Source organism: Eptatretus burgeri, chromosome 15 (genome assembly GCF_056783735.1).
Source record: "Eptatretus burgeri isolate ZD-2024b chromosome 15, Ebu_testis_v1, whole genome shotgun sequence".
NCBI classification, from domain to species: domain Eukaryota; kingdom Metazoa; phylum Chordata; class Myxini; order Myxiniformes; family Myxinidae; genus Eptatretus; species Eptatretus burgeri.
This window is the reverse complement of record NC_140975.1, coordinates 66,485,731-66,499,074: the sequence shown is the minus strand read 5'-3', so window position 1 is coordinate 66,499,074 and position 13,344 is coordinate 66,485,731. Positions and strand designations below refer to the sequence as shown.

The window sequence follows — 13,344 nt, the reverse complement described above, 5'->3', positions numbered from 1 at the left end:
AACCACACTGTACAGATAGAACAGCTGGAAGCGAAGGCCAGATTAAAGAATGAGATGCAAGAAAGAGTAATGATGGAAGAACGAATGACAGAAGAAGGAAATCAGCCAATGGAAGGAAACCACGAGATTGCAGAACGAGGAATAAGAAAGAGTACTGAAAGAACAAAGATTGAGACAGGAGAAGGAAGTCAGCCAATTGAAGGAGACAACGAGATTGGAGAATGAAGAACGGGACGATCAGTGGAATAGAAAACTGAAAGAGTATGAATTTGAAACTGAACGACAAAATGAAAAAAATAGGTTGGAGTACGAGGAGAAAGTGAAGGAGCAAGGAATGAAGCAGGAAGGAGAAATCAGTCAATTGAAGGAGACAACGAGATTGGAGAAGGAAGAACGGGGGGAACAGTGGAATAGAAAACAACAAGAACATGAATTTGAGGTTGACCAATTGAAGGAAACTATGAGGTTGGAGAATGAGGGACAGGGGTGAAAGAAATTAAAAAAGAAAGACAAGAACAATTAAAGAAGAAAGCAAGGTTGAAGTACGCAGAAATAATGAAAGAACAACGAACGAAACAGGAAAAAGAACTAAGCCAATTGAAAGAAATGATGAGATTAAAGAATATAGAATGTGAGAGACTGTGGGATGGAAAACAAAAACAAAATGAGGTTGAAGTTAACCAACTCGAGGAGGAAGCAGAATTGGCGTCCACGGAGATTGAAAAACTCCGGAAGGAGAACGAAGAACTCAGGAACTTCCGAGAGGAGGAACCACTCAAAAGGAACCAGGAAGTAGAGCAATACAATAATGTGGGACGTGTGACATCACCACAAGGAGGAACGTTAGTGGTGCGGGACTTAATTGACATCGCTCGACGCATGAAACAACGATTGGGGCGGGCCCTGATAAAGGAGACACAAATAAAAATGGAGACGAGGGAAGTAACAAAGACAAAGAAGAAAATGAAAGTATTGCCAGAGACACGGGAGATAGAGTGAATTGGACGGGGATAGTGACGAACACACACACAGAGGTAGTGGAGGACCATGGGGGGGGGGGAGCTGGCGGACTGTTTTAGGGACCCGGTGCGAGCAGCTGGATGGCCTCCTTCGGGAACGGAGGGAGACGCTATTCTCCCTTGAAGCTAGTCACGACCAGGTGAGTTCGGTCGTGTCGAGCGAGTTCGAGGGGACGAGTGCTGTGGACAGGTGCACGTGCAGCTTGGGGGGTATAGAGGCCCCGGAAACCCTTGTGGGGACACGAATCCCCAGTGTGGTTGTGCAGGTGTGTGTGTTTGCGAATGTGTGGAGATGCATGCTTTCCAGCACGCATGGTGTGAGTGAGACTCCCTGTGCAAGTGAAAGGTTGGGTGTGAGTAAGAGGGTCCGTGTGAGAGAGAGTGTGTGTAAGGTCGCTGTATGTGAGGGAGATGACGGTCGGCATGCGGAGCACGCAGCCGCGTCTCCCGGTGTGAGTGTGATGGAGTGGAGTCTGAGTGTCGTAACACGCAGGTGATATATATATATATATATATATATATATATATATATATATATATATATATATATATATATATATATATATATATATATATATTTGAAAGTGTTTCCATCTTTGTGTGTTTCTCTGTGACCTATGCACACGAAAAGTACCAGACTGATCCTCACCAAACTTCACATGCTGACAGAACATGTCCCCGGGAGTGTCCCGATGTAAAAGAATTGTACTTCCGACTTCCGGTTTCCGAATTATGACGTCATCACCTGATTGTGTGTTTCTCTGTGACCAATACACGTGAAAAGTACTGGACTGATCCTCACCAAACTTCACATGCTGACAGAACATGTACCCGGGAGTGTCCCGATGTAAAAGAATTGGACTTCCGACTTCCGGTTTCTGAATTATGACGTCATCACCTGATTTTGTAACATTAATTTTTCAAGTTCAGCCGAATGACATGGGGCCAACGCCATATACAATATATCTAACATATGATTTTAAGTTTTTGTTTGTCTGTTTGTTTGTTTGTCTGCACGCGCTAATCTCCTGAAAGGTGAAAGATAGGAGCTAACCACTGAAACCAAAAATGTCGGGATGGGCCCCGGGAAGGTTATAGGCTATGTGGCAAGGCCCCTCGGCCGGGGGGGGGGGGGAGGAAGGGGGTGTTTCCCCTTAGCCTATGACTGCCATGGCCCAGTCAGGAACTGATACTGTGCTCGCGTCAGACATATGTATAGAAGATTAAATTCATTCAAAAAGAACCGGGGCAGCTCCGGGTGCATTCACATAGTGTATATATATATATATATATATATATATATATATATATATATATATATATATATATATATATATATATATATATATATATATATATATATATATATATCACATCACAATATTTCAAAAAGTTGTGGATGGATTCAGCCAAACTTGCTGGATGGGTTCAGTTGGTGACAAGAACAAGCTGATTAGATTTTGGTTACGGTCCAAATCCAGATACTACAATTTTTAAGTGATTCTTTTCCGTTGAGAGATCGGGCCAAAAATGATTTATGGGATGATATCTAAAAAAGTTGTGTTCGAGTTATGACAAAACTTGGTGGATGAGTTCAGTGGGTGACAAGAACAAGCCAATTAGATTTTTTTCAGGTCTGGATCCAGATCAATCCTATTCGTGGGATCCAAAACGTAACTTGTTCAGCCTGGTGGAGGTATGTGCTCTACCAAGTGTCGTTCTAGTTTGTAATCGCTATGGGTCCATCCATTCTTTCTTCTGTGCACGTTCATCATGTGAGGTTGAACTTATGTGGAATAAACTTGGGGTCACATTTGCAAGGCATAACCACTTGGCTCATCCTTGTAAATGAATGACAACGAGAAGGCCTAAATTATTTGATTCCAATCATCACAGTCTTGCTTCACTTCACAAACTAGGTTTCATCTTCTTGTGCCACTTTACAGCTTTGTGTCCTTGACAGGATGTGTATCAGCTGCTTGTGATGGGTGAGGAAGAACTTCAGAGAGGGATAACACTACAGGAGGAGCTTCGACGACGTGCACGGCAGGGTGTGGCTCTCCTCTGGGCAGGTGTACAGCTGAACACAGATTGGCTAACTGATGATGAGGAGCTGCCCGACTTGTGTACCACAGCATATATGTCCATGCCAAATCTGACGGAAGTAAGTTGGATGATGCCTCACTGATCCATTTGTTATTTCTTTATTATAGACAACACATTGCAGATTACAGGGAGTATTGAATATTTCAGAAAATTTACTATTGTAACCATATCTTGAAATTTTTTCAAGTGTTTTTATGTTTGTTTGCGTCTTATTCTTTCACAGCCAAACCGTAGCACCTCGAGGCCTCACATTTTTTGTGAAGGCACTTCAGAATCAGGGCAAGGTTTAAAGCTTCCACAGGTTGGCCTTGGCGTCCGTTTTGAATGCCATAAGGATCCACTACCAAAGGATGCTATAAAGTGTATATTGAGATGTGGGGTCAGGCAGTGCTGCCACTGGCCCGCAGGCAAAAGGTAACCACCATGGGGCCAATAACTCCACAGCTTTTCAAAGTCCAACATGTCCTGAAAGCACCACCGGGAAAAGCTTACTCAGCCACGTAGCACGAGGTATACTCCCCCCTCCCTTGGGCAGTGCCGGGCAGCCCATACTGATGTGTGTATATATATATATACACATACAAGGTGTGTTTAAAAAGTATCCAACCTTAATTTTTCGTCCGTAAACAAATGAAGCTCGGCAGGCGTGGTTTGGTGCACGTATGTAGGCGATCCAAATTCGTATGCGTGAATATTTTCCCGCCTGCAGAAGCTGTCAGTCGCCGACAGACCGCCAATGAGTGAGGAAGTGTAAGTGAGCGCCGTCGGATTTTCGTTTTTGACAAGATGACTGATCACTGTGGTCTCATCGCCACTGATCACTGTGTTGAAGAAGTTGGGATCGCTGTTCAGTCTCCAGCATGTCCTGTGCGATCTCCAAACGGAGTTGCTTCTGCTCGATCGTTAGCAGCTTTTGCACAAACTTCGCTGAGATTCTCCTTAAGCCCAAATCCTCAGTCACAATGGAATGAACGGATCCAATGCTGATGCCCGCCTTGTCTGCTAGTTCTCTGATCGTGATTCGACGATCCTGCATCAGCAGGGTCCTCACTTGGTCAATGACGATCTCATTTCGGGATGTTAAGGGCTTACCAGAACGTGCTTCACTTTCCACTGATGTGCGATTATCTTTGAAGCGGTTGTACCACTCTTTTATCTGTGTGGTGCCCATTGCTTTGTTCCCGAAGGCCTGTTGAATCTTGCGGATCGTTTCCACTTGGGAATCGCCAAGCTTTACACAAAATTTGATGCAGTAGCATTGTTCAAGCTTTTCCGTCATACTGTATCGCGCGCGGGTAGAATATTGACTAGGCCATGGTGTGCGCTTGGAGCAAACCCGTGACTGGTTTTCGGCGTTGTTCCGGAAAGTCATGACTGAATTGTCCGTTCCATGGGCGAAGCGACCATTATTGGTTATACACGGTCGTTCACACGCTGGCGGGCGGAGATTCGTAACAACATATATATATATATATATATATATATATATATATATATATATATATATATATATATATATATATTATATATATATATAGTGTGTTCAAAAAGTATCCAACCTTAATTTTTCGTGCGTAAACAAATGAAGCTCGGGAGGCGTGGTTTGGTGCACGTATGTAGGCGATCCTAATTCGTATGAGTGAATATTTTCCCGCCTGCAGAAGCTGTCAGTCGCCGACAGACCTCCGATGAGTGAGGAAGTGGAAGTGAGCACCGTCGGATTTTCCTTTTTGACAAAATGACGGATCACTGTGGTCTCATCGCCAGTGATCACTGTGTTGAAGAAGAATTGTCGATATACCTAATTATTCGCGCGGGCAGACTACCGAGAGACCGTGCCGCAACGAAGGCCTGCTTAGACACAAACCCCTTAAGCGGTTTGTTCCGTTCTGGGATAACCGAGCGGTGTATTATCGCCAGGCCTCGTTGGACCCGATTCCATTATTGGCTATTTAAAAGCCCACTAAATTCCGAGAGCAAGATGGCCGCTCAATTAAGGGAAAATGACGTGACGAACAGGTTACACTGAAACAAGCACATTTATTATTTCCCACACGTATACAGTCATGCAGGTATGGAATCAATACAAAACACACAGATGCAATTATACAGCCAAACACAATGCAAAGCAAAGAGCTAATACCGTCTATTTATTATATACAGTTCCACTTGTGGACATGGCGCCACAACATTCATTCGAAAGCAAAGAAAAGCCCCAGGACAGACGGGGCGCAGACTGGACCTCTTTGGGTCTTTATTGCACGGAGCCGTGTAGACTGCAGAGGCTCCGCGAGGCCGCGCAGGTTACCTTCCTCGCTGGAGCGACCCACGACGCTCCCTCCGCACGGCAGCTAGCGTAACGACGGCTCAGCCGCGGCCTGGTGATTCGGGCCCCAGCCGGCAACGCCTGAGAGGAACGAACGGGTCTTTGCTCGCTTAGAGTTGATGCTCTGTAAGAACCCGTCCGTTCCTCAGCGATGCTGGGACTGTCCTGAAGCCCGATCACCTCAGACCGTTCGGTGCTGTTTGGCGAGCTCTCTCCAGCTCGTACACGTTCCCCAGCTACGCGCAGCACAGCAGGCTTAGCCGCACTCCCCGTTCGCTCCTCCTCTGTTCTCCTCAGCTTCTCCAGCTACTGCAGGCTTCAGGCTTCAAACTTCCACGCGGCTCCTCGACCTCTCCAGACTGACACTCCACCGACCGACTCCACAGACTAGCGCAGCGAGCGGACCCCCGGTTCTGCCTGCAGCGATGCTGTTCGATGCGGACTCGCCGTGGCTGGCGCAAAGATGGCGTCGCTTCGGAGATGAAGGTGAGGCGATGTTATTCAGTTTGGTCTATTGGGGGAGATGCGGTTTGGGAGATGGTGAGGAGATGTCATTGTTGTGAAGGCGGTTGTGGAGAGGGTGGTTGGTGGTGGAGAAGGTGGTTGGTGGTTGGCATGGTGGAGCAGGTGGTTGGTGGTTGGCATGGTGGAGAAGGTGGTTGGTGGTTGGCGTGGTGAAGAAGGTGGTTGGTGGTTGGCATGGTGGAGAAGGTGGTTGGTGGTTGGCATGGTGGAGAAGGTGGTTGGTGGTTGGTGGTTGGCGTGGTGGAGAAGGTGGTTGGTGGTTGGCGTGGTGGAGAGGGTGGTTGGTGGTTGGTGTTGCGGAGAGGGTGGTTGGTGGTTGGTGTTGTGGTTGGTCCAAAATAACGATAGTTAAAGAAAAACGGCGAACTCCAAGATCACAGCCCGGGTGACACGAATAATTCCCATTAGACAACGGTGGGGAAATCGAACTGAACACTGACTTATCGGCATAACTGAACTAAGGACCTATATGGTGTTCTGCGAATTTCCACAGCCGTAACACTACCCCCTCCCCGTTTTACAGACTTGTCCCGAGTCGTAGAATTTTCGTGTGCCATCATGTGTAAGTTTCCCCGAGTACGTTTTATCTTCGGATCCCTGAGTGTGACATTTAGTGTATTCGTGTTTCCCAAAATAAATTGGCTAAGTAACTAACTGAACAAACCCACTCATACAGACGACTTAAATAAATTGCCGGCGCTAAGACAAACATGCAGGGGGAAAGAAAAGTCATGTACATTTTACCCTTAACTTATCCTTATACATTTTACATGAACCATGGCCCAGGACTGATGGACTCTGTGGGGAAAAAGCAGGGAGCCAGACTACTCACACGCAGTCTCTCGCTCATGAAACACATGCAGGTGACGGGGAATGTGGCCGGCTGCACCAATGCAGTCCTAGGCCTCCCCCTTGAATTGAGCGCAGTGAAGACAAATGGTGCACAGGTCCACAAGTGCAGTCTCCTTGTGTGGCTGCCTGCAAGGCAGTGCCTGCAGAAGAATGGATGGTACTGGGGCACATGGTGGTGGATGAAATGGGGCAAATGCAAGGAAGGGCTAGCAGGCATGGGGCAAGGCAAAGGCAGGCAGACAAGGCATGGCAAGGCACAGGCCTTGTGGCAAAACAGCCGACAGATGAACTGACCGGCACAGGCCCTGTAGCAAAACAGCCGGCAGATGAACTGACCGGCACAGGCCTTGTAGCAAAACAGCTGGCAGATGAACTGACCGGCACAGGCCCTGTAGCAAAACAGCCGGCAGATGAAGCTGGCCGGCCTCTTGTCTTGTATTGGAGGTTCGTGGAGGGAGTACGGTGGTGCTGGCCACTCAGAATGTGGGCTCGGACCTACCCGACTGTCTCCCTCCAACCTATCGCCTTTGCCTGTCTCTGTCCATACCCATCCCCTCAGTTTGCAAAAAATCCAATTTAGCCCCAACTGTTTTTTTTTTTTCATTTTCCCTTCTATAAATCGCCTCCCTAACCCCCTTTATTGTCTCTGTCTGGCTAACCTATTCTGTCACCTAGCCTACTCCCAACCCCTTCGTTCCCTTCCTGGAGGGGAATAAGGGAGAGCTAGTGTCCTGTGTCGAGGCCCAATAAAGCCTCAGATCCACCTCCTCAGATTTCAGCAATCTAAATTCACCACGGTGAGTCCAGCGGCCCACAACGAGCGAAGGGATGGATGGTGCGGAGGGGTACATTTCCTAATCTACCCTAACATTATTTGACTTTAAACTACCCCAGGCTTTCCAAAAGCGCCTCTCGCTTAAACTGCTGGTTCTACAAACCAAGATTCCCTTCGCCTGTGTTGGTGTCCTCAAAATTTTAGGCCTCGCCCTCGAATTTTCCCTCGTGCCCTCGCACGGTTTCGTGGCTGGGACGTGTGGCTCCCTTGGCAGGAACTACAGTCTGCCGCTTCTCCAACTTTGGCACCCCCGGGCCCTGCAACTGCCTCCGAGCCTACCAGCTCCCTAAAAACTGGGGAGTGCCCTCCTCGGCTACTCCCCCATTGATGCCCACATGGCGTGTTGGCGTCCCGGGTCCCTTTCCGAGGGTCGCCCGTGCCCAGTACACTGACCCGTGGCATATGGTGCCCTGGGCCCCGCATCATGCGGGCCCACCCGTGCCCACTACACTATCCCGGGCCCCCATGGACCCTTGGCCTACCGCGGCCGACTAGCCCGGGGTACCCACTAAGCGATACTCACCGTTCGCAGCCATGCTCCCAGCCTGTCAACAGGGCTCCTGCACCCCTCCAAATGGGTTTCGAGCCTACGTTCCCACCAACAGCAAAACGACCTCCATTTTGTGAATTTGACTAACCCCCTAACTCACTTTACACTGACCCCGGGGTCCCTTGGGTGGGAATCACTCCTCCCCCCCAATCACTCATCGCACCATGCATACCACATTCACTCCATACACTCAGGCCCGCTGGCCCTCACTCACTCACAAAGTACATTTTCCACTTCATTTCACTCCATCGCTGATCACTGCCATTCTTCTCACTAAATCCCATAACTATCTCATGCTCCCTCGTCATCCCTTAAACTAGTAGCATGTTCCATTTAACACTACGTTGCTAAGCTACGTATCCTCTACACACTCACAATCTGTCCATGTCTCCAAATATTATTTCCCATCCTAAATCTAAACAGCAATCCCTCGAACTAATCCATTCCACGGGCCCCATGAGGACTTATCCCTGCCCCATGGAGCCAGTCTAACTAAGCTAACCCATCCCCCTAACTAGTTGTGTCCTGTGCCCTAGGACATGGGGTCTTCCACCCCTTGCCCAGGGAATCCTGTTCACCCGAAGCGAGGCTTGCTTTTTTTTTTTTCCTGATGCGCACACCAGCACGGCAACTCGTAACCTGCGCTCTTTCTCCGTGACGTCATGGCAGCTGTTCGCGCTTCTCGCACCTCGTCCCTCCTTGAACGGTACCATCCAGCAGGGATTTCCCTTCTGCCGGATTCAAACCATGCAGCCGCAACATCACCCTGCGCATCCAAAGCAAGCCTCGCGTTTCGAGGGGTTCCCCACGCAACACATGTGCTCTGCTCGTCGGAGCTTTACAAACGCCTCGCGTGGAGAACCCATCCGGTCCAAATCCATATCCAGCCTACCTTCTCTCCATCCGCGGGATCGGCTAATCCACCGCGTGCGTTTCCAGACCGGATTTCACCTGCGCAGGCGCGCACGTGGCGGCCTCGTGCGTACCACAGCACGGACCCCGCGTGCGCTGCCGTGCAAACCCGGCACGGTGTTCACAATAGCAACGGCCGCGACTCGGCCTTTGACCACAGTCATGCACCGTCATCTTCATCGCACTCTTGCGCACAAACTCCCATGTGCCAGGATGCTCACACACCTCGCCATGACACTCACACCGGGACATGCGGTTGCATGTTCCCGCATGCCAACCGCCATCTCCTCACCTACAGTGACCTCACACATGGCCGTTCACTCGCGCATGCCATTTCCCTCACACACGTGGTTCCACTCACACACGGTGCTTCATCCACACACGGTGCTTCATCCACACACGGCGTGCTGGAATGCACGCATTTCGGCTCACTCGCAACCATGCACACCATATTACTCACACGTGCCGTCTCTTTCACACACAACCTTTCACCCACGCTATGCGCGCTTTTCAGCACACATTTTGCCACACTCGTATACACACATACGGGGCCGACCACGCTGGGGATTTGTGCCACTACAAGGGGTTCCGGGGCCTTCACACCCCCAAGCTCCACGTGCACCCGTCTACAGCGCTCGCCCCCTCTAACTCGCAAAGCTCGACTGGACCCACCTGGTCGAGATCCGCCTCAAGGGAGCATAGCGTCTCCCTCCGTTCCTGAAGGAGGCTATCCAGCTGCTTGCACCGGGTCACGACACATTCCCCAAGCTCCCCCTCATTGTACTCCACTACCTCCATGTGTGTGTGCTCGTCTTTCACCCCGTCTTTATCGTGTAGTCTCTCCTCTACTTTTTCTATCTCCCGCGTCTCTGTTATTTCTTTTACTTCCTGCGTCTCCCTTGTTATCTGCCTCGTCTCTACGTGTCTCTTACACGTCTCAGTCACCCCTTTTAATTTTTCCCTCTGTGTCACCATCACTTTCTCTGTCACCTGCACGAGTCTCGTCTTGCACATCTCCCGAATTACTTTGTCCTCCACTGCGGGGCCGACACAGTCCATACTCCCCCTCAGCTCGTTCGCTCCAGCACGTGGCGCCGCCATTTTAAGCTCCGTCGTCCGCGTTTCGCTGCGCGCACCCGCCATTATGCCCGCCTGCAGGCATTGCCCCATGCGCTGCATCTCACCCCTCAGCGTTTGCACATTCTCATCCATGTTATTTTTTTTATTTCTTTCATTTCCTTTGCGTTTCCATCCACTTTGTTTTCCATCCTTCCCACCATTGCCATCAACTGGACCATGTCAAATGTACTCGGCTGAGCCGATTCGGCAAGGATCGGGGGGGGGGTGTTTTTGACGGAGGGGGGGGGGTCGAAAGCCGCGGCTGCCGCCTCCGTGCCCATTTCGAGCTCTGGATTCGGTTGTGGGGGGGATTCATCCTGCATATTAATGTCCTGCACGGGGATTTCGCCCTGAGCCATGGATTCTATTATTTCTACATCCATTCCTAATCCCTCCTGCCCCTGTTCGCCTTGAACCACCATTTTGCTTCTCGGAAATAATTTAAAGCTCGTATTTTGGGGGAACGGAGAGTCACTCTACACACCCTTGATCCGATTCCCGTTAATTTGGTTTGGTATGAAGGCGGGAGAGTTTTCACCCCACTCCTCGACACCAGTGTTATGAATCTCCGCCCGCCGGCGTGCGAATGACCGCATCTAACCAATAGCGGTCGCTTCGCCCACCGAACGGACAATTCAGTCAGGACTTTCCGGAACAACGCCGAAAACCAGTCACGGGTGTGCTCTAAGCGCACACCACGGCCTAGTCAATATTGTACCCGCGCGCGACGGTCAATCGCCGAATTGTCGATATACCTAATTATTCGTGCGGGCAGACTACTGAGAGACCGCACCTCAACGAAGGCCTGCTTAGACACGAACCGCTTAAGCGGTTCGTTCCGTTCTGGGATAACCGAGCGGTGTATTATCGCCAGGCCTCGTTGGACCCGATTCTATTATTGGCTATTTAAAAGCCCACTAAATTCCGAGAGCAAGATGGCCGCTCAATTAAGGGAAAATGACGCGACGAACAGGTTACACTCAAACAAGCACATTTATTATTTCCCACACATATACAGTCATGCAGGTATGGAATCAATACAAAACACCCACATGCAATAATACAGCCAAACACAATGCAAAGGAAAGAGATAATACTGTCTATTTTTTATGTACAGTCACTTATACAGTTCTACTTGCGGACATGGCGCCACAACATTCATTTGGAAGCAAAGAAAAGCCCCAGGACAGACGAGGGGCAGACTGGACCTCTTTGGGTCTTTATTGCACGGAGCCGTGTCGACCGCAGAGGCTCCGTGAGGCCGCGCAGGTTACCTTCCTTGCTGGGGCGACCCACGATGCTCCCTCCCCATGGCAGCTAGCGTAACCGTGGCTCGGCCGTGGCCTGGTGATTCGGGTCCCAGCCGGCAACGCTTGAGAGGAACGAATGGGTCTTTGCTCGCTTAGAGTTGATGCTCTGTAGGAACCCGTCCATTCCTCAGCGATGCTCGGACTGTCCTGAAGCCCGATCACCTCAGACCGTTCGGTGCTGGTTGGTGAGCTCTCTCCGGCTTGTACACGTTCCGCAGCTCCGCGCGGCACAGCAGGCTTAGCCGCGCTCCCCGTTCGTGCCTCCTCCGTTCTCAGCTTCTCCAGCAACTGCAGGCTTCAGGCTTCAGACTTCCACGCGGCTCCTCAACCTCTCCAGGCTGACACTCCACCGTTTGCCTGCAGCGATGCCGTTCGATGCGGACTCGCCGTGGCTGGCGCAAAGATAGTGTCGCTTTGGAGATGAAGGTGAGGCGGTTATTTGGGTTGGTCTATTGGGGGAGATGCGGTTTGGGAGATTGTGAGATGTTGTTGTGAAGGCGGTTGTGGAGAAGGTGGTTGTTGGTTGGCGTGGTGGAGAAGGTGGTTGGTGGTTGTCGTTGCGGAGAGGGTGGTTGGTGGTTGGCATTGTGGAGAGGGTGGTTGGTGGTTGGCATTGCGGAGAGGGTGGTTGGTGTTGTGGTTGGTCCAAAATACTGATAGTAAAAGAAATTCGGCTAACTCAAAGATCACAGCCCGGGTAACATGAAAAAGTCCCATTAGACAACGGTGGGGAAATCTCACTGAACACGGACTTATCCGCGTTACTGAACTAAGGACCTGTATGGTGTTCTGCGAATTTCCACAGCCGTAACAATATACAGTAATCCCCGGCTATATCGCGGTTCACCTATCGCGCCCCCGCTTCATCGCGGTTTTTCCCTTGGAACCTAAATAATTTTTTCTGCGGATTCCCCCGATATATCGCAGTAATAATATATAAAATATAAATTATTTAAGCAATAAATTATCATGCGTGGCGCTCGACCAGTCACACAACGCACGAGACAAAGTTTCGCTTGTGAACTTCGAATATTTTCTACGTTTTTTTCTCCAAGCCGCACGATGCCGCCCAAACGCCCTGCACCTTCTAAGGCTTCTGGCAAGGAATCGAAGCGCCAGAGGAAGGTTTATATTCACTCGATATAAATCAAACCCAATCGTGTTTACACACCGCCCAGCGTTTAATAATCACTCCATATAAATCAAACCCAATCGTGTTAATTCACCACCCAGCGTTTATTATGCACTACATATAAATCAAACCCAATCGTGTTAATACACCACCCAGCGTTTAATAATCAATCGATATAAATCAAACCCAATCGTGTTAATACACCACCCAGCGTTTAATAATCACTCGATATAAATAAAACCCAATCGTGTTAATTCACCACCCAGCGTTTATTATGCACTACATATAAATCAAACCCAATCGTGTTAATACACCACCCAGCGTTTAATAATCAATCGATATAAATCAAACCCAATCGTGTTAATACACCACCCAGCGTTTAATAATCACTCGATATAAATAAAACCCAATCGTGTTAATTCACCACCCAGCGTTTATTATGCACTCCATATAAATAAAACCCAATCGTGTTAATACACCACCCAGCGTTTAATAATCACTCGATATAAATAAAACCCAACGTGTTAATACACCACCCAGCGTTTATTATGCACTACATATAAATCAAACCCAATCGTGTTAATACACCACCCAGCGTTTATTATGCACTACATATAAATCAAACCCAATCGTGTTAATACACCACCCAGCGTTTAAT

At 49.3% G+C, this 13,344-nt stretch overlaps 1 protein-coding gene across 3 annotated transcripts in view; it reads left to right on the top strand.

The window, feature by feature from the left end:
- Nucleotides 1-5,944, top strand: part of LOC147012384 (uncharacterized) — a 73,629-nt gene extending 67,685 nt beyond the window's left edge. Inside the window, exons 10-11 of one of the 3 annotated variants that reach the window (XM_085856489.1) lie at nucleotides 2,983-3,183; nucleotides 5,749-5,944. In XM_085856489.1, coding sequence (XP_085712615.1) covers nucleotides 2,983-3,183; nucleotides 5,749-5,814 — 267 coding nt within the window. In that variant the 3' untranslated portion in view covers nucleotides 5,815-5,944. The remainder of the gene's footprint in view (nucleotides 1-2,982; nucleotides 3,184-5,748) is intronic. The other 2 variants (XM_085856487.1, XM_085856488.1) reach the window with 2 other exon arrangements.
- The last annotated feature ends 7,400 nt before the right edge of the window (nucleotides 5,945-13,344 follow it).